The sequence below is a fragment of the Lissotriton helveticus genome, chromosome 6 (assembly GCF_964261635.1).
Source record: "Lissotriton helveticus chromosome 6, aLisHel1.1, whole genome shotgun sequence".
NCBI classification, from domain to species: Eukaryota; Metazoa; Chordata; class Amphibia; order Caudata; family Salamandridae; genus Lissotriton; species Lissotriton helveticus.
This window is the reverse complement of record NC_136067.1, coordinates 81599960-81621100: the sequence shown is the minus strand read 5'-3', so window position 1 is coordinate 81621100 and position 21141 is coordinate 81599960. Positions and strand designations below refer to the sequence as shown.

Sequence of the window (21141 nt, the reverse complement as noted above, 5' to 3'; positions counted from 1 at the left end):
CGACGTCCTGCTGTCAGATTATTTACACAAATTAACTAAAACGTTGTCTGTCATTCATCAACAGGTGCAGCAGGCCATCCCCGATGCTTCCAGGGGTCCCGGTCACGATATCCAACCGGGAGATTATGTTTTAGTCCGGAATTTTCAACGGGCAAAGAGTCTGGAACCCCGGTGGACGGGCCCCTGGCAAGTACTGATCACCACTCGGACGGCTCTTCGAGTAGAGGGGAGAAGGCACTGGCTGCACGCCCACCACTGCAAGAAGGTCTCCTCGACCCTGGCCACGACAGAAAACGTCGACACCCAAGAAGAGCTCCTGAACAAAGACCGGCCATCACTGAACTGCTATCCTGATACCGAGGCACTTGAACTTGCAAAATTCTCTGATCCCACTGTGCCATCCCGGAAAGGGTATTTCCTGCGTCAAAAAGGAGGGAGCTTCGGCTAAGTAGACCACGGACTAAGTTAAAATCTCAGAACGGTGGCCTAAAACAACCAAGGGTTACCCGGAGAGAAGCTAAACAAAGTCTGTGGTTCTGCCCATTACCGAGCACCTTGAAGATGATGGCAGCGCCAGATAAGAAGATGATGGAAGCGCCAGATAAGAAGATGATGGAAGCAACCGGAAATACCCACTACAGGAACCCAAAGGCTGACAATTTGCACAAATCAAAGACAATCGCCTTCTTCATTCTCTTCCTCCTTTGCCTCCTCCTCATGACTTCCTTCTGGATCTTGGAGGAAAGCACACCCGCTCATCAGATATTGCCGACCACTGCACAGCCAACCACCATGAAAGAGCATCACCTGATCTCCCTTTCGCCTCAGCTCCGAGAAAGGCGTAAGGAGTTCTGGAACAATTCCTTCGTGCAATTATTGCACCAGCACAACCTTGCTGCAAATGCCACGAACTGCTGGGTCTGCGGGTTGCTCTCGCATGCCACTGGACACTCCATCCCCTTCATCCCTTCTCCTTTCTCAGTTCACGGCTCCTGCCTCGCCTGGTTGATCCTCTTGCAGGAAAGCCACAAGGACAACGCCGCTTCTGGTCAAACAGTGTCACACTTCTACTATGGGTTCTGGCTGAACAAAACAGGAAGGACGTCTGCCCCCTTTTGTCCTGTGACCTCAGGTTCCGCCTTCCATATGAACATCCCTGCCAAAGAACGAGTTGAAATGCAAGTGCTCCACAATCCAGCTAGACCCACCTTCTCCTACCTGCGGAAGCGAACGGCTGCCACTCTGACTGTGGCCCTGTCTGTCATTAATGTCACAGGTCTCGTGTGCCTCGAAGGCCAGGGAACACAGCTGGTGGGTCACAGTTCCTGCCACATCACCCGAACATTGGTCTCAGTTGATCCCCCCTCCTTTGTTGCTTCTCCGAATATGTACTTTGTTTGTGGCATCAAAGCTTACACTTGGCTCCCGAAAGGTTGGAGGGGTACGTGCTACATCGCCTTCATTCTTCCCCCCACGTATGTGGCCCCAGCCTACCATCACCGGCAAAAGCGCGCCGGAGACATTGGACAAGCCGACTCCACCGGAGCACAGTTCCTGGATGCGGTGAAGGGGCTTGTTCCTCTGTGGGGCCCAATGGCAAATAGCCGCGCTATCCGACACCTGACTCAGGCAGTAGAAACAACCATTAACATCACGGCTGGCATCCTCGCTAACAACACGGCTGAGCTTCAGGCAGTCCGCCTGGTGGCTCTTCAAAACCGCCTTGTTCTAGATGTGGTTCTGGCCGACCGTGGAGGAGCATGCCGCATCATCGGCTCCAGCTGTTGCACCTACGTGCCAGATAACTCGCCTTCAGTCTACAAAGCAATCGAACACCTCCACAGACTATCCTCAGAGGTTCACCAGGAGCAAGAAGGATGGTCGCTTGGAAGCTGGTTTTGGGACACTTTGAAGGACTGGGGATGGAGGTTGTTTACATTTATACTGATACCAGTCGTGGTACTGGGTGGGTGTTGCTTAGGTATTCAATGTTTGCCACCTTTGTGTTCACTCATTTCTAACTGTATGTGCCCTAAGACTTTGGACTTTAGAACTGAGCACATGAGTCCCCTCTATGAGATAGAAATACGTGGTCTTATGGGGATAGATCCGAATTGACAAGCTGGCGAGACATGTTAAAAGGGAGGACTGTGGAATTTTAGTTTGTGAACTGAACATCATCTGCGCCATCTTGCCCATTCCTCAGACTCACGTATGAACATACACGACAGCCATTTTAGGTACCATGGTCTCCCTGTTCACGATCGATCATCAGCGCACTTCCCTGACCCTGCAAGCATCCCCCATGCACCCTGGCTGCCCCCGCTCTCACATGCACAAGTCATGAACCCCCCCTTCCGCATGACTGTCTCTGGGAATCACACCCCGCGCCTGACCAACACCTCCTTTCCTTCCATGAATACCCCTCTTTTGATAAACCCTTCCTCTACGCTCGATTGTCCACACCGATCCTTCCTTTCATGAATATCTCTCCTTTGATGACCCCTTCTTCTGAGCCCGATTGTCTGCACGGACCGCTGGTCATCCCTTAGCCTGAGGATACAGTTTATTGCCCACTACTGTATGCACTCGCCCCTCTTCAAAGGAGCTACTATTGATCATGACCTCCCCACCCCCTGAGATTCGATCAGGCGCACACATTCCAAAGGAATCGGCGGAACACTCAGCTGCGTGATAGCCCCCTCCTATTGTATGGGGGGGTGAGGACCTCTACTGTAGCCACGTGTTGGAATGAGCCGGAACTGGGGGGTACCGGGGATGTCTTTTTTCCATTACTTCACAATGTCTTTATTGTAATAAAGAGCGTCACATATCGTAAACCAGTGTATAAAAGGCCAGGCCTCAGAGAGGCTGCTAGAGAGCACCTCGAGACGATACCTTGTTGTCCGATCTGATGTGTTCTGCTCCGTCGGAATAAAACTTGTTTCCTGTCTCCAGCGCCTGCCTCTTTATTTGATAAACTTCGTATGGTATTAGAGGCGTTTAACGCCGGGCAAAATTACTTAAGAAACATCGACTAAATCGCCTGACCATTTTTCTGATTTTCCTCAATCTTACCTTTTTAAAGCTGCATTCTTGTTTTTATCCCATATGTTAACATTCCTGAAATTACACTAGGTGTCTAGGTGACTTTTTAAAGTGAACAGTATTTCACTTGAAAAACCTACTTACCTTTGAACATACATCTTGGTCTTAAGAATAAATCTAGAAAGAAGTTTATTTTTTTTATAAAATTGGTGTTGGTCGTGTCTGTCTGTCTGTCTGTGTGTCTGTGTGTCTCTCAAATCTCTTACCCTTCTCTGTTATGCCTAATGATGCTCGACCACAAATAGAGCACTTGTGGTTTACATTGAGCCCTGTACACTTTTGGGGTATATCTGAGCTCTTTACACAATATACCCTGTTATTGGTGTATCACATAATGATCCAGCTTCCTAAATATAGGTTTATGGGACTAAGGAGGTCGTTATTATGCAGATTTAGCCAATCTTGCATAATAAAGCTACATTATTATACGGTAATAATTGGTAATGCATCTTTTATTATGCTTTTTAGGCTGTGTAATTTGAATGCACATCTAGCGAAATACTGTTAAAGTAGTCTATAACCTCAATACCACACATATATGTTCAGAGAGCTGTTCGACATACTCTGTTGTGTACTTGAACATACATCTTTGCCCTTGCATTGCTTATAATTAATATTCTATTCTGAAATGCTGATCTACTTAATGTGGTTTACAAGCTGTTTGATTAATGCCTATTTATTATGTGATTCAATTCACAGGGCGCCAGACCGAAAGCAGTAAAAAATGCAAGAAGACATGCCTGCTCTTGCATTAAAGAATTGTGTCAGGCCAATTCGGAGCTTGTCTTGGTGAGTTAGCTTAAAAATGATTTTAGTGCAAAGTCTGTAGCAGGCATTACAGTGGACCTAGCACAATACTGTCTATTAAAGAGAAAATCCAGGGAGGAACCTTTAACACTAAGAGCTTTATTACAAGTGCGTTGCAACCCGTGATTGTAACAGATTAATTTCTAGCAGAATCTGCATCTAAACTGCGTTCTGTTAGAACTTGTTTCTGTACCTTAGGACATTCTGGTACCATGTGAAATGGAAAATGGCTTAAGAAGAGGTGAATCATGCTGTAATTGGGCGTGAATGCCCAGTAGCATATGCTATGTCTCCTTCTGAGAAGGAAAAAAACAGAATGATACGCTTGATTGCTGACCCGGTAAATGTCATGCATCACAGTATTTATGTTTTTCTGGTGTGCAGTTAGCATCCAGAATTGTGCAATACTTTTAATGAGCCTTAACATGGTTAAGAAGAACTAATGACTAACATTTTTAAGCTTTTCTTCAAAACAAATGTATTGACTATTTACTCTGTTCTCAGACTTTTTTTTGTTAATAAGGTCATTTATATGTGCATTATCTGGTAGCTATTGGAATGCTTTAACCCTTTGACTAGACTCCTCCAGTAATGCATCTTCTCTGTTGTATGATTTTCTTTAATGTTCAGAAACACAGAATTCCTCTGCCTTTATGTGGTACCTTGGAACACTCTTCCTAGTTGCATTAGCCACATTTTAGGTATAAATGTCTAGGCCCAGTGATACTGGAACCTGTGACTGCTGGAGATTAAACGCAATAATCAGCAATTAACACACATAATCCTTTTAGTAGTTCACAGTTGCCAAAATACACTTTGATTGAATAAACAGTCGTATTATTTAATCCGGCAAATACACAATTTCATATAAGTAAAAGGGTTTATTTCAATGCTGGAAATTGAGCCACTCTGGTATGACCTCCCAATTGAGGCATGATCTAAGCTATTGCAGTTGAACTACCAGCCAGAAGGGTAAATTGTGGTTCTGCTAGGCCCTTTATGGTTCAAATTCTGACTTTTTGTCTCTTCTTTTCAGCCGAATCTTGAGATTCTCTTTAACCAGGTAAAGCAAATGCTGGGGAATGAGCTGATGCTAACACCGATGGAAAAAAGCACCTTAATGGAAGCATTGATCTCCGTTAGCAACGAGTTGAAGGATCATGACGCACAGAGAGAATTCTTGGAAGAGCTCATTTCACCAGTAGTCGCAATCTGGCTGTCAGATGGAATGACTAAGTATGAGGTTTATCTTTTATGGCATATATACCCTAATTTATTGATTTTTTTTTTGTTGCAGTTTTATATAGCGCGAACTAGACCCGAACTGAATCAGGTATCAGAGCGCTTTACATAGCACCAGTTACGTTACATGAGGACACGCATTCATTTTAGGCACAGGGAGATTAAGTGATTTGCCCAGAATCACAGGAGGTGTTTTGGCGTCGTTACCGAGACTCGAACCCAGATCCCCAGGTCCGAGGTCGAGCGCCCTAGCCGTTAGGCCAACTCCTCTCCCCATTTGATGTTTCTGGTTCATATGTTCTATTGAGGTTTTATCCATGATCAGGGTATTAGGAGAGTAAGGAGAAGCAAATGTAGAGGAACGGCACGCTCAGGCCAATTCCCATGTTATGCCCATTCCCATGTTCTTTAAAAATTGGATATACTAATGTAGTCTATACATTATGAACATTTGAAGCATTATCGTTGAAAGAGCCTTACATGGGTGCTTTATGCAGCACTTCTCTGATGGTGAAGTCTCCCTACACACTATAACTGGAATTAAGTCATTGTCACCTACTTTCATATTTGAGAGTTAGGATGTCACTCCTGTCTTTAAGATCATATAAATGTTTTGTCAGACTGTCTATTGTGAAATTCCAGCAGTATTTTTGGATGTCTGTGGAAATCTCAAATCTGTGTATTTGCTGTGGCTAAAAATCAAATCATGTTTGCTGCTGACCTAAAACAAACAAGCCTTTGCAATGCAATCTGTCTCGCCTTTGGGACCTTAGATGTATTTAGCTAAGCAGCACATTAGCCTTGCTTTCAGAAAGCACGGCGTCAAGAGACAGTGCATCAGGACTCCTCTGTGGTGGCGCATTCTGGCTCAACCTCAGGGCAGGTGTCAGATGACAGACAATTGGTGCCCAGACAACGGACTCCATCTGGCTCATTGAACTCTGAGCACAGTGTAGTCTCCAGAGCCTCCAAGTCTTCGGCAGGGCTGCATATTGTGCAGGTTTCACCTGAGGCTTCACCTGAGCGTGCAGAACGGCCTCTTAACATGTCACCGAGGTGGTTGGAAAGCCTGAGACATTAGAAGATGCGTCCAGATGCAGGACTGATCGGGATGAGGGCTCCGGTCCCTCAGACGGAGCTGCATAGAAGATCACGCTCGAAATCCCTAGTGAGAGAGAGATCTCGTTCAAGGGAGCGTAGGAGGCAGCGATCGGCAACTCCTCAGAGACGGCGTAGAACCCCTTCACCATCTTCTACGTCATCTTCGTCTTCTTCAAGGTCTTCATATAGAGACTATTCTCCCACTATATCATCTACTCCGCCTTCCAGAGTGTCTCCTGTAGATGATTTGAGCACATTTAATGATGTGTTATGTCGTGGGGCGAATAAGTTCAACATCAAGATGGCAGTTCCCCCAGTGGCAACGTCAGTCATCTTTGAAACCCTGCATCACAAGACGACTGGCAGGCCTCTTCTGCCGTTAGTGCCCGGTTTGATAGAACCAGCAATGAGAACATTTTTGACTCCGGCCACGGTGGGTTCAGGTCCTTCTAGGATTGCAAAAAAGTACAAGGCTCCAGAAGAAGATCCACTATTTTTGCGCTCTGATCCACCTCCAGACTCACTTATTGTGGTGGCGGTCAGAAAAGCGCATTCTGCTGCATCTACCTCTTCTGCTCCACCTGAAAAGGATAGCAAGAGTATGGATTCCTTGGGGCGAAGAATGTATAACACCTCTGGGTCGGTCATGAGAGTGGCCAGTGCGGCATCCTTACTGGGCCGCTATGATCGTCTGCTCTGGGACTCAGTGGCTCGTTTTGCGGATAAACTCCCTAAGGAAGATCAAAGCGATTTCCTGGAAATTGTGGAAGAAGGCGGACTGGTGGCTAACCAGAGCATTAGCGCGGCTGCGGATTCGGCGGAACTGTCAGCGCATGGCTATGCACATGGTGTTTGTGCTAGGCGTTCAGCTTGTCTTCGCCTTACTGGGCTAAAGCCTGAGGCCCAGAGGAAAATAGTGAATTTACCGTTTAATGGTTCGACTCTGTTTGGATCTCACGCTGATGATATGTCCAAGATGAAAGTGGAGTTGGACACTCTTAAGGCCGTAGGTCTTGAAAAGAAGAAAGAATTTAAACGTCGGGGTAATTTTCGTCCCTTTGACTAGAGATCTTTCCAGCAGAGGAGCCAACAGACAAATTGGTCCTCGCAAAACCAAGGCCAGAATCAGCTGAGGTCGCAATTCCAACAGCGGCGACCTGGGCGAGGCAGAGGCAATGGAAATAGGCAGTAGTCATCCGCTACCAAACAGCCCAAAAAACAATGAACGGAGGCTTCCTCCATAACCGTGTGCCACTCCGGTTGGAGGAAGTATTGTGTGTTTTCTGGACGAGTGGAAACAGATTACAAAGGACAGATGGGTGCTGGGTATCATTCAGAACGGGTACCTTTTGAGATTCAAGAAGCCAACTCCTGTCATGCGTCCTCTAAAGATGTTACAGTGGAATGTAAAGCGTTTACAACAGGAAGCGAACATCCTTCTGAAGAAGGCCATAGAACTAGTACCATCTCAGCAGATATGTCAAGGCCTATACTCTTGATTTTTTCTCGTAAAGAAAAAAGGTCCAGCTACGGAGTTCAGACCCATTCTTGATTTGAGACGGTTGAACAAATTCATTCGAAAGGAGAGGTTTCGAATGCTGGCTCTTCATCAGATCTTCCCCCAGTTACATCAGGGGGATTAGATGTGCTCCATCGATCTGAAGGATGCTAATTTTCATATTCCGGTATCCAGAAAACATCGCAAGTTTCTCAGGTTTCAAGTAGCTGCTCATCACTATCAGAACGCAGTACTCCCATTCGGCCTGAGATCAGCTCCCAGAACATTTTCCAAATGTATGGCGGTAGTTGCGGCTTGTCTTCGAAAGAGACGGATTTTCATATATCCGTACTTAGACGACTGGCTTCTGAAGAGTTCATCCCCATCTCTACTGGAAGAACATCTATCGATATGCCTCCAACTCATGTGCAAGTTGGGTCTTCAAGTCAATTACAAGAAGTCCATAATGAACCCCACTCAGAAGATCCACTACCTGGGTGCTCAACTGGACACGGAAATAGAAAACGTGTGTCCTTCGGAGGAGAGGTGGTTATCCATCAAGCCGAAGTGTATTCTTCTCCTTCAGTCTGCACGTCCGACAGTTCGGCAAGTGTCCTCTCTCCTGGGGTCCATGGCATCGTGCATCTTCATCGTTCCAAACGCACGTTTGCATATGCGTCCTCTACAACAGTGTCTGGAAGATCAGTGGAAGCAGAGGACGGGATGCTGGGAGGATCGAATTCATCTCCAACAGTCTGCAAGAGATTCCATCCGGTGGTGGATGAAGAAGACACACTTGATGAAGGGAGTTCCTTTTCATCAGGCCCCACCAACGCAGACTCTGATCACAGACGCCTCTCTCCAAGGTTGGGGGCGCATATGGGCCCTCTGCAGGTACAAGGGCTATGGTCAGACTTCGAGAAAGGATATCACATCAATCTACTCGAACTCGGAGCGGTCCATCTTGCTCTTAAGTCCCTGGCTCCATCTCTACAGACTCGGTCCCTCCTAGTGCAAACAGACAATACATCTACAATGTATTACTTAAACAAGCAGGGGGGTTCCAGGACTCTGTCCATAGAAGCCCAGACCATTTGGCATTGGTTGCTAGCACGAGACCTGTCAATAACAGCGGTTCACCTGCCAGGAAGTCTCAACTCACAGGCGGACGACCTCAGCACAGACTTCGTCGAAGCGCACAACTGGCTTCTCAACGAGGACGTCGCGCAAAGCATTTTCCAGGCTTGGGGGAACACCAGACATCGATCTGTTCGCAGACGCGGCAAACACAAAATGCCCCGTCTTCGCGTCCAGGTTCTCCCAGAAAGGGTCTCAAGGGAATGCCCTTCTGATAGACTGGTGTCAAAACTTGCTGTACGGCTTTCCACTGACACCGTTGATACCGGCAGTGATCAACCGGATGTACAGGACCGACTCCAGAATGATACTGATTTGCCCAGAGTGGCCACGCCAGTGGTGGTTCCCAGATCTCCTCCAGTTGTCAGAAGTGCCACTCAGGAGATTGCCTTGTCGGCCGGATCTTCTGTCCAAACAGGAGGGGCGAGTGTTTCATCCCAATCTGCCCTCCCTGCGCTTGGCAGCATGGCTCCTGAAGTCATCCAGTACGGGCACTTGCAGCTGAATCCGGAGTGTATGAACATCCTTAAGGAGGCAAAGCGACCTTCTACAAGACAATCCTACGGATTTAAGTGGAAACGCTTTTACCTTTGGTGTCAGAGTAAGGGTCATGACCCTATTCATGGTCAAGAACAGGTGATCTTACCTTATCTACTTTACCTTGCTGAATCTGGTTTGCAGTTTAGTTCCATCAAAGTCCATCTTGCTGCAATAACTACTTATAGAAAATCGCCAAGACAGATATCTTTCTTTCGGATGCCTGTGGTGAAGGATTTTCTGGAAGGTTTAAGGAAGGTGTATCCTCCAGTCAGGTCTCCTTCTCCACCTTGGGAGCTTAATGTGGTGTTGACCAAGTTAATGGGTCCCCCACTTTGAACCCATACATAAAGCGTCGTTACAACACTTATCTTTGAATGTAGCGTTCCTGGTGGCCATCACTTCTGCTCGTAGGGTGAGCGAAATCCAGGCTCTGTGTTGCAATGAACCGTACACTATTTTTCATGGAAACAGAGTGGTGCTCAGAACTCATCCTGCTTTCCTGCCCAAGGTGGTGTCGGATTTTCATATTAATCAAACCATAACATTGCCTACTTTCTTTCCAAACCCTTCGAGTCCGGCTGAACGGGCTCTACATTCGTTAGATCTGAAAAGGGTTTTGAAATTTTACTTAGATAAAACAAAGTCTTTGAGGCACACGGACCGTCTGTTTGTGAACTATGGTCCTACGAATACTGGTTTGGCAGCGTCCAAGAGATCCATTTCTAGATGGATAGTGTCATGTATCCTACTGGCTTATCAGCTAGCCCACAAGTCTTTATCAGGTAGACCTAGGGCGCATTCTACGAGGGGGAAAGCTTCTACCACAGCTCTCCTTAGGAATGTGGCTATGTCAGAGATATGTAAAGCAGCTACTTGGCGTTCAGTGCATAAGTTTACACGCCATTACTGTCTAGATTCTGATGCGCAGGTTGATGCACAAGTGGGACAAGCATCCCTCAGAAATTTGTTTGCTAATTCTAGCTAAACACTATGGTTTAAAAGTGTGGCTATGCATATATCTGTTCGCCCGCTTCTGGTGGGTATGAGCTTGCTACTCTATTCAGTGCTTATGACTATTAATGAGTATCCCCTGGAAGAGAAGGATTAGTTACTTACCTGTAATCCTAGTTCTCTTCCAGGGGTATACTCATTAAAGTCATAAGCACCCTCCCGCCTCCCCGGGCGAGCAGTAGCATTGAGGTTTTTTCAATATGTATTATGAAGTTTTTAAGTGCAGATTCCTGCTAAAGTTTACTGTACCGTACAAAAGAACTGACCTAACTGTCACCTGTGGTGCATGATGGGAACAGAGTTCTCCTGGAGGCCTTAAAGGCAAAGTGTGCAGATTCTCTGGGGCCTTAAAGGCAGGGTGCCAGTCTGATTTTCTGTACACAGACATTTTTTCATATGCAGCCTTTTAGGCTAATAACTGTTTACAACAGGTTCTTTGATGAAAATAAAAGGTTTTCATGGTTATGAAATGCATTTTAGGCTCATGCCTGTTTATTGCATTTATATACAGCATATTTTCATGCTTCAGAACGTGTGTAAGTTTGGCTTTATTAGCCTATGTATATATGTTAGGCTGCATATTATGGTTATTATACATGTATATGTGTATAATTAGTTTAGTACTATGTACTTTTTGATATATTTACACATATATATGTATATTGTTTGTGTTCCGGGTTCCCGCTCATGGGCGGAGATAATTCAGTGCTTATGACTTTAATGAGTATACCCCTGGAAGAGAACTAGGATCACAGGTAAGTAACTAATCCTTCTAGCGCTCTCAGCCACTCCACAGAGCTGAGAGCAGATCGGTTAGGAACTCGGGCTCAGCAAGCAGATTGTCTCGAACAGCAGAGAGCCGAGCACAGGCGCCGCTGGTGGCGCGCCTGGCAGGTGGTGGCAAAATGTGTGACAATGCATTTCAGTGCGGTGATGCGGATCACCGCACTGAAATGCGTGAGTGTCACACCTGTTGCGTGACGCTTGGCAAGACTGGATTCGTCCCAACAACAACTTTAAGATCCAACTTCCTGTTGTCTGAAGACTGTTTAAAGACTCTGCTGCTAGTGGACACTGGAACTTTGCTGTTCTTCTCGTCAGGACCCACAACAAGACTGCTCCCAGTGCGAAGATTCCAGCTGCATCTTCGTCCCTGTGCTTTGTCAAGTTCTGCAACTCCGTGACCATGCATCCTCCCAGTCCCCATAGACTCTGACTGCATCCTAGCCAGTAGGAATCTCCCTTGGAGTGTAGGAGTCACTTACCTGCATTGCATTCGCAGGCACCTTTGCGTTGAGGACCGGTTTGCTGATCCTGTTATCCCACGGCATCATACAGCTCTTCAACACAGGTGGTGGTTTTATAGAGGCCTAACCAGTCTTCCCTGTGACTTGGGTGACTGTAATTCCTCTCCAGCCGCAATGAACTACCTCTCTGTGCACTGCATATGTTTGCCATTGCCAAGACTTTTTGACTCTTCACCAAAATATTCAAGCTCCAAGAAGCCCCAGCCTCCAGCATTGCATAGCTCCAAGAACGACATTCTATCTGCATCCTCTGCATTATGGGCCTTCATCTCCTGAGTGCTGCTGAGGCTTCCCTGTGATTCCCTGTGCCTGCCGCCTCATGGTCCTCAAGGGTGCTCCATCGATTCCTGCTGGCTCTTCTGTTTGCTGAGGGCCGGCTCTGACTTAACCTTGCTGGGTTTGTACCACAGATCTTGCTGGTCTTCAACACAGCATCTTCTCCCGCGAACCGCTGTTTTCGCTTGCCAAGGCTTGTTGGTGGTGTTGCCAGCCACTGACCTTCCTGCACTCGTCTGTCAGTGTGAGACAGCTCTTGGACTGCTCCTGTGCTCCTGCATCATCGCCTGGGCTCCACAGCTGCCGCTTCATCCTCACTGTGCTTTATCAAGAACCTCCGACAAGGGCTGGTATTGTGCTCCCGTTCCTCCTGATCACGTCCGGGTGGTTTGGACTCTGTCCCCTCTGCTTTTAGGTTTTTCTCGTCTGGATTCCACATCCTGGTTCCACCGGCCTGGTCCTCAAGCTGCTGATCTTCCATGATCCTCCATTGGCATCCAGAAGCGGTTCCAACACTACTTCACTCCTATGCACCGAGGCTTCCTGGTGTAGCTATCTGGGTTTCGTGGGTTTCCACAGGTGGGGTGACTCTCTAACCTTCCTTGATCCAAGTGGTTCCTTTGGGAAGGGTCCTAGAACCGTAAAAAATGCAACCACATGTTACACTGTGTAATCCTATGGATGTCTGAACCAGTGTAACCACTCTGCCCCAGGATGCCTTAGGGTCTCTGGCTACTCACCTTGGGTGGTTCCATGCATCCCCTGGGGACCTTCATCCTAGGGTATTATTCCAGGTTTGGCAAACATTTCACATTCCACTATTTCAGTATATGTGTTGGTGGACATGGCACACAGGGTATAAGGGACCTCTCACCAAGCACATTCAAGACTGCCATTGCAGGCTGCGTGGCTGGGTGCAGACAAAAGTGAAAACACTACATGCCACGCATGCCTGTGCGCCATGTCCTCTACCACTGCATGTCACATTTGTATATGATTCCTGCAGCAGACCTAAAAGCCATAAGGGAGTGTGCTGAATACTACATGTATGGGCACGCGTCCATGAGCAGGTGTGCCCCTGTGCTGGTCAGTCCTATTACTGCCAATGCAAGTGATCAGGTAAGCCATGTTAATATATGTGCTGGACACTGATGGAAATGAGTTCCCCAGCTATGTAATGACTTAAATGAAAATAGGGGTGTTTAGTATCAAACATCTCGTATTCATAAACCCACACTGATTCCAGTGTTGGATTTACCAATACATACTCCCCGAGGGCACCTTAGGTTTTCACAGGATACCTCTAACTGCGGTTTGCTTGCTGACTAGTTTCTGCCAGGAAACCGCCTTTACAACAAGGTTTTTACCTCGTCGTGCCTTTACCACACATTTTTTAACATGCATATTTTTACAGCGAATATGCATGTTCGAGGCATATGAGCTGCAGATCTTACACTGTGCATTAGATTGCCACCTGGTGTTGGGCTCGGATGATTGCATATTGTCGTCTTGGAAGAAGTATTTGTAGTCACGAGATTAGTGACTCCTCCCTTGGACGATAGTGCGCATGGGCATCGGCTCCATCCTTAGATTGGGTTTCGGATGAAAATGTTCCGCTCCGGTTCGAAATCTACTTTTCAAGTACTTTGACGCGAAAAAACGTATTCAAACTTCACCAAACTACTTTCGATATCGATAAACATAGTCTCGACTCCATCAGCTCGATTCCGGTTGTCGATGCGGGCCGTTGGGACTATCCACGCTGTGAGGCCTACACCTCATGGAAAGGACGCCATTCAAAAGATGCCCCAACTGTGGAGCAAAGTTCCCACACAGTGACCATCATGAGTGTGTGTAACCTGTGCTTATCGCCAGAACACCACAAATCCAGCTGCACAGCCTGTGCGTCCTTTCGATCCAGGAAAACCATTAGAGATCGGAGGGCCCTCGACACGACATGCAGAGATCGGCCCCAGAACCGGTGGATATATTCGGTGAAGAAGTTCCGCTTGTTCCCAGAGGCAGACTACTCAGATGACTCCATACCATCGGGTCTGCGCATGAGTACTGCTGCCCCGGTCCTATACTCACCACCCAAATCGAAGGCAACGGTCAACACTCCGCCTCCGGGGTCCAGTCGCGACCGAAAACACACTTCGAAAGCCCCGCCATCGAGCCTGGCTCCGAAGAAAATACTGAAGCCACCCGGTAGCTCCTTACCGAGCAAACCGCACGTGCCGATCCCGACAGCTCCCTCGGCACCGAAACCGAAAGAAGTCTCGGCTCCGAAACCGTCGACTTCTTCTAAAGAAAATACTATGAAGCCAGCGTCTGACTCCTCGAAGCAGACGAGACCAGCTTCCACCCCGAAGCCAATATCTTCGGTACAGAAACCTACAAGGCCTGATTCCGATGCGTTCAAGCCCTCGAAATAGCCTACAACTCCGAAAACAACACCTTCAGTGCCGAAGTCTACGCCAAAGGACACAATTACAACTCCTAAGGCTAAAGACAAGCAGCAACCACGCCCGGAACCGGAAAAATCGGCACAGACAAAGGTTCCGCAAGGAGAAGAACTTTTCCAACCTGATCCTCTACAAAAGAAGATCTACATTGACCCAAAGACAGGTCATGTATCCACTACACCACACAGGAAAAGAAAATTAGACACAGCACCTACACCTGCAGTGCCTGTCAAGAAGAAGGACTCTGCCACATCTCCTATGCACCCTTCTTCTCCTATACTTCCTTATCCTTCATCTCCTGTTCCTCCTCACAATTCACCTCCGAAGTCTCCTGAGCCCTCTCCTCCTCATTCTTCCCCACATACACCTCAAAATGATGATGAGTATAGCATAGGGGTAGGGGTACACCCAGATGAGCCTTTTCCCTACCCTGTTTATGATCCAGATTGGGAGTACCCAAATCCACAGGATGTGCCAGATATTCCTGACCCACAGGCATACCCATCAAAACCTTCTCCCCCAGAAGACAATATTGGTTTGGGGCATTTACTGAATAGGACTGCCATTTAACATGGGGTCACCATGCATTCAGATGAGGCAGAGGAAGATTGTTTATTAGATAAGTTTGAACAATCACAAAGGTCTGTTCAAATTCTTCCTATGATCAAAGGGGTAATCAAACATGCTCCAGAGGTATTTAAAGATCCTGTACGTGCTAGGATCCTAAACCCTAGAATTGAGCAAACGTACAGGCCTGTTCCCGGTGATCCAGCCTACATTAATGGACAGCTACCCTTCGATTCCCTAGTTGTCTCAAATGCTAGAAAAAGAGCAAACTCACAAACATCAGGTGAAGCACCACCCCCTGATAAAGAATCTAAGGTGATAGATGTTTCAGGCAAAAGAATAGCTGCACAAGCTACTAATACATGGCATATAGCATGATCAGTTAGAAAAATTAATGCAACATCTACCTGACCAATATAAGGCACAGGCAAACTACCTTATACAAGAAGGCAAATTAATTCTAATGCCTCAATCAAGTGTGCACTTGATGTAGCAGACACTGCTTCTAGAGCTGTAAACACCAGTGTCCTACTTAGACGTCATGCGTGGCTACGCATTTCCGCATTTCAGGATTTAAGCAGGAAGTGCAAACTACCATCTTAAATCAGCCATTCAACCAACATCAATTGTTTAGACCAGAGGTAGACACAGCACTTGAGAAAATCAAAAAAGATACAGATACAGCCAAATCTATGGGAGCTTTGCAATCCACACAGGCTAGAGGCTCCTTTCGTCACTCCTTCTATAGAGGAGGCTCCAAACAAACTGGAGCAGACAATACAGCTTCCTTCAAATCCAATACACAGGCATCCTCCAGTAAGGGATATTTTAGAGGAGGCTATAGAGGCAACAACAACAAAGGAAAAGGTTGAGGTAACAACAATAATCAAACCTCTACAACATCAAAGAACAGGGATTTACTCGCTGTATTTTCTAATACCCTAAAAGGATGGGACACTAAGACCAATTCTCGACCTCAGGCCCCTCAATCACTATATACACTCAGATCATTTTCATATGATCACTTTACAACAAGTGCTCCTATTGCTGCAACAAGGCGACTTCCTTACAACACTAGATTTAAAACACGCCTACTTCCACATTCCTATACATCCTTCTCACAGGAAGTATCTAAGGTTTGTACTGGAAGGACAGCATTATCAATTCAAAGTCCTTCCATTCGGGGTAACAACTGCACCAAGAGTGTTCACAAAGTGCCTAGCAGTAGTAGCAGCACATCTCAGAAGACAACAGATACATGTCTTCCCTTATCTAGACGATTGGCTCATAAAAGCCAAGTCATTCATCAGTGTGTCCAACACACACATTAGACAATTCAAACATTACACGAATTAGGGTTCACAATCAACTACATCAAGTGGCACCTACAGCCCTCTCATGTACATCAATATTTAGGCAGACCCTCCAGGATTTCGTGATTTGCCGCGAAATCGCCACTTTTGTAAAAATGCCGCGATTTTTACAAAAGTGCCAGCGAAATTGAAGGAATGCGTCTGGAATAGATTATTATCGTATGAAATACCACTTTTTGTGGTATTTCATACGATAATAATCTATAGTTAGTTGTTTTCAGTTGGTCAGCCAAGGCCCCTTTTAAGGTGATCACCAAAATGGGACTTTTGTCCCCAAAAATGCTGCACTCTGCATGAAACTAGTATTTTTTTTTGTCTGACAGGTTGAGACATCCTGTCTAATTGCACCCTCTGTTGACCAAGACTGGACAGACAATAGATTTCTATCTACTTCCATGTTTGAGATCCACGTTGTGTGAAAGGAGGCGTGCACCTGGGGGGAAAAGATGGCAGATAACCTGCGCGTGTGAGGCGAAGTACTCTGACTGTCGGAAATGCAGTGGTTAAGAAAAGGAAGCGATATGGCTGCGAGCAGAGAAACAACGACTGTAAGTTCAAATGCCTTAGGCAGTGAAAATACGATCTCTGTGTTAACAGGCTTCATTTCATGTCCCCGGCAACGACAAGAAGTGCATCTCCCCTGCTCAATACACGGGTTGATTTTTATGGTTTTGATCAGAGTAACCTTCCTGCCTTGAGAATAACTGCAGAATTCCTGCTGCTTTAAATGTACAATAACATGGCTGTGAGTAAAATATACATGGATACAACCAGTGTAAAAACAAACAGTTCCCTGGCTGTTAAAATGTATATGGCAGAAAAATGATTACAGATATTGCAAGAACTGAACTTGCTGCACTGCTTTATGTCAACAGGAGAGATCAGAACAGTGCTGTACCTATTAAGATATGGTGCCGTTTCTCTCTTTCTGATGCAATATAGTCCGCCTCCTGCCATGCAGCACAATAGTGCAAAGGCGTGTGCTTGATGTCTACCATAGGTTTTGGACTGTAAGGCAAACCTTCCAATACTAAATCCTATGCCTAGACATAGTTTAAGACGTTTCCAAGTTGTATGTGTGCCCTACATTACAGCACACAGCGAAAGATTGAAAAGTTGGAGAAAAGAAAACTCTTCTCCAATGGTACACCTTCCTGAGAGGTTTATATTTTTGGCACAAAGCCCATCTATCTTTGCTAGTAGATAAGGCTTTGCTTTAAAATCCATATGAGGTTGCATTGGAATGCCCATGTCTCACCCATTGTAGCACAAAGCTTATTGTATGTAACACTTTATAAGACTTTAATTTCTATTATCAAAATATGACTGCGGCGTAATGACTTGTAGGTGTCAATGACTTGCCAGGCGTGGTCCAGCTTCGTCAAAGTTGCTTTGTCTTGCAAGGAGACGGATTTGCCCATTCTGTTAATGTGTTTTAAATTTGCTAATTGACAATGAGGTGTTCCATAAATTGTTGGCTTGTAATGACTGCATGTTGTCGTCTAAAAAACATCTACTTGTTGGACTAGAATTTTGCATTTTTCATTTCGAACAAGACACATGAAGCAAGTGTGTTTTTCTTTTATCAATCTAAGGGTGTGGTACATCTTCAGATAGGATGGAAAACAAATACTCTCAGACGCTTTAAACATGCCTATTTGAAAGTGGAATACTCTGATAAAACAGTTTCCATTGATTTAAGACTGAAAAAGAATGATTATGAGTAAAATAAAGTGCCGCTATAATGCTGCTAAATTTCAATTTTTATGCAGCTAAATTTGCAAGTCTATGCCACTATATCCTGGGGGGTCTGTTTAGGGGCTACAATAAACACGTCTACAGCTCTAGCGTATCCCAGTCCAGCAAGGATACAGAGCATTCAAACCTTAGTCACAAAGTTCCAACATCAACACTCTCTTCCAGCCAGAGTGTTCATGAGACTAATAGGCATGATGGCATCTTGCATCTTCATTGTACCATATGCAAGACTGCAAAGGCGTCCGTTACAGGAATGTCTAGGACAAGTGGAATCAGGCTCAAGGACAACTAACAGACCTGGTGTTGGTAGACAGCCACACACATCCCTCTCTGCAGTGGTGGAACACCAAAAACATGGCAAAAGGGCGGCCGTTCCTCAAACCTATTCCACAAATAGTACTTACAGCAGACGCATCTCTCACAGGATGGGGAGCCCCTCTTCTACATCATACAACTCAGGGGCAATGGACCAATCAACAAAAATCGTTCCATATCAATCACCTAGAGTTGCTAGCAATATTCTTAGCACTCAACATTCCAAGTACAAGTACAAAACAAAGCTGTCTTAATCCGGACGAACAATATGACAGCTATGTACTATATACAAAAACAGGGGGGGGACACTCTCTACAGCTGTCCCAGCTTGCACAGAACATTTGGAGATGCGCCATTCCACAAAACATATATCTGTTAGCAGAACACCTTCCAGGAGTTCACAATCAGATAGCAGATCTGTTAAGTCGACAGACACAACAGATTCACGAATGGGAACTACATCCGCAAGTTCATCAACCATTCTTTCACAAGTGGGGTCATCCAGACATAGATCTCTTCGCCACACACGAAAACGCAAAATGCCCAACCTTCGCTGCCAGGTTTCCATGCCCGCTGTCCAAGGGCAATGCGATATGGATGAACTGGTCAGGCAGATTTGCGTACGCTTTTCCGCCACTACCACCAATACCACTAATAGTGCGCAAGCTACGACAACAGTCGTTCAAACTGATGTTAGTAGCTCCCTCATGGGCACGCCAACCGTGGTATACAACTGCTAGAACTATCCCTAGTTCCACACCAAAAGCTATGTCTGACACCATCCCTGCTAGCACCGAACCATGGAGACATCAGACATCCAGACCCAAGTCAACTGAATCTGGCGATCTGGCTCCTGAGGTCTTAGAGTTTGGTTATCTTAACCTACCACCAGACTGTATGAATATCATTAAAAAAAGCCAGGAGACCTACTACTAGAGCTTGCTATGCTGCTAAATGGAAAATATTTGCCATTTACTGCAACAATAACCAAATTGATCCCCTGGATGCTTCCATCCAAAATATCATTTGTTACCGTCTACATTTACAAAGATGTAATTTGGCATATTCATATACACGCTTACATCTGGCAGCAATTGCAGCATATTTACATAATAGACAACATCTGCCTCTATTTAGAGTGCCTGCTATTAAAGCATTTATGGAAGGATTAAAAAGAATCATTCCTCCCAGGTTACCACCCTCTCCAGTGTGGAACCTAAACATTGTTCTTACAAGGCTCATGGGACCACCTTTTGAACCTCTACACAAATGTGAACTGCAATTCCTCACATGGAAAACAGCTTTTCTAGTAGCTATTACCTCTCTTAGAAGCGTAAGTGAGATTCAAGCTTTCACTATACAAGAACCATTTTTACAATTGCACTGTAATAAAGTGGTTCTCAGGACAAATCCCAAATTCCTTCCAAAAGTCATTACTCCGTTTCATTTAAACCAATCTGTAGAGTTACCGTTTTTTTTCCAAAACCCAGACTCTGTAGCAAAAAGAGCTCTACACACACTAGACGTTAAAAGAGCTCTCCTCTATTATATAGATAGGACCAAATCCTTTCGGAAAACAAAGCAATTGTTTGTAGCTTTCTCTCCACCACACAAAGGCAACCCCATCTCTAAAGCTGGAATTGCAAGGTGGATTGTAAAATGTATACAAATATGCTATCAAAAAGCAAAACGTACATTAACAGTTCCTCCTAGGGCGCGCTCCACACGCAAACTAGGAGCCTCCATGGCTTTCGTAGGGAACATTCCCCTATAAGACATTTGCAAGGCAGCAACATGGTCTACAACACATACCTTCACTAAACACTATTGTGTTGATGTGCAAGCTAAGCAACAAGCTGCAGTAGGCCAAGCTGTCCTCAAAACCCTCTTTCAAACAACTGCAACAGATGCAGGTGACCACCGCTAAGGGAAGACACTGCTGTACAATCTATGCACAGTGTAAGATCTGCAGCTCATATGCCTCGAACGGAAAATGTTACTTACCAGTATGCATCTGTTCTTGGCATGTAGAGCTACAGATTCTTACACGCCCTCCCGCCTCCCCGGGGCTTGTATCGGTTCCAGTTCTATCTTAATTAGATATACACACATGGACATCCTTTCTTCTTTCTACAAACTCCATCATTTCCCATCATGGCGAAAAACAATCTAAGGATGAAGCCGATGCCCATGTGCACTATCGTCCAAGGGAGGAGTCACCTATCTCATGACTACAAAGACTTCTCATTTTCAAAATCTTTATTTCGATGATTGTTCATCATAAAAGATACAAAACAATACAGTCATACAGTGTTAAAAAAAAAAAGTAGTCTTACAATATTAAACACTCCCACAGTTAAAAAGGATAAAACTAATTCGATCAGATGCTCATGTTGGGCACATTCTTAGTAGATTACTGCCTAGTTTCAAAGGGCTGCATTCAAACAATAGCGCCTCCTATGCCAGACAGTGCCCAAGTATTTTGCCACAGCAAACACGATGTTTTCAGCAAGGTCAGTTTTAAGTACCCTGTAAACCACCAGACACTCAGAGAAGCCTACATTTTTACACAGTGGTACTATCCATTTCTTTCTTGCACCGCTGTACGCTGGGCAGAAAAAGAGGATGTGCATATC

At 45.6% G+C, this 21141-nt stretch overlaps 1 protein-coding gene across 2 annotated transcripts in view; it reads left to right on the top strand.

Moving 5' to 3' along the window:
* The window catches only part of LOC144762250 (exportin-5-like), a 1106737-nt gene that overhangs the window by 570817 nt on the left and 514779 nt on the right, over positions 1 to 21141 (top strand). For both annotated transcript variants that reach the window (XM_078647393.1, XM_078647392.1), the window contains exons 16-17: positions 3808 to 3897; positions 4952 to 5151. In XM_078647393.1, coding sequence (XP_078503519.1) covers positions 3808 to 3897; positions 4952 to 5151 — 290 coding nt within the window. The remainder of the gene's footprint in view (positions 1 to 3807; positions 3898 to 4951; positions 5152 to 21141) is intronic.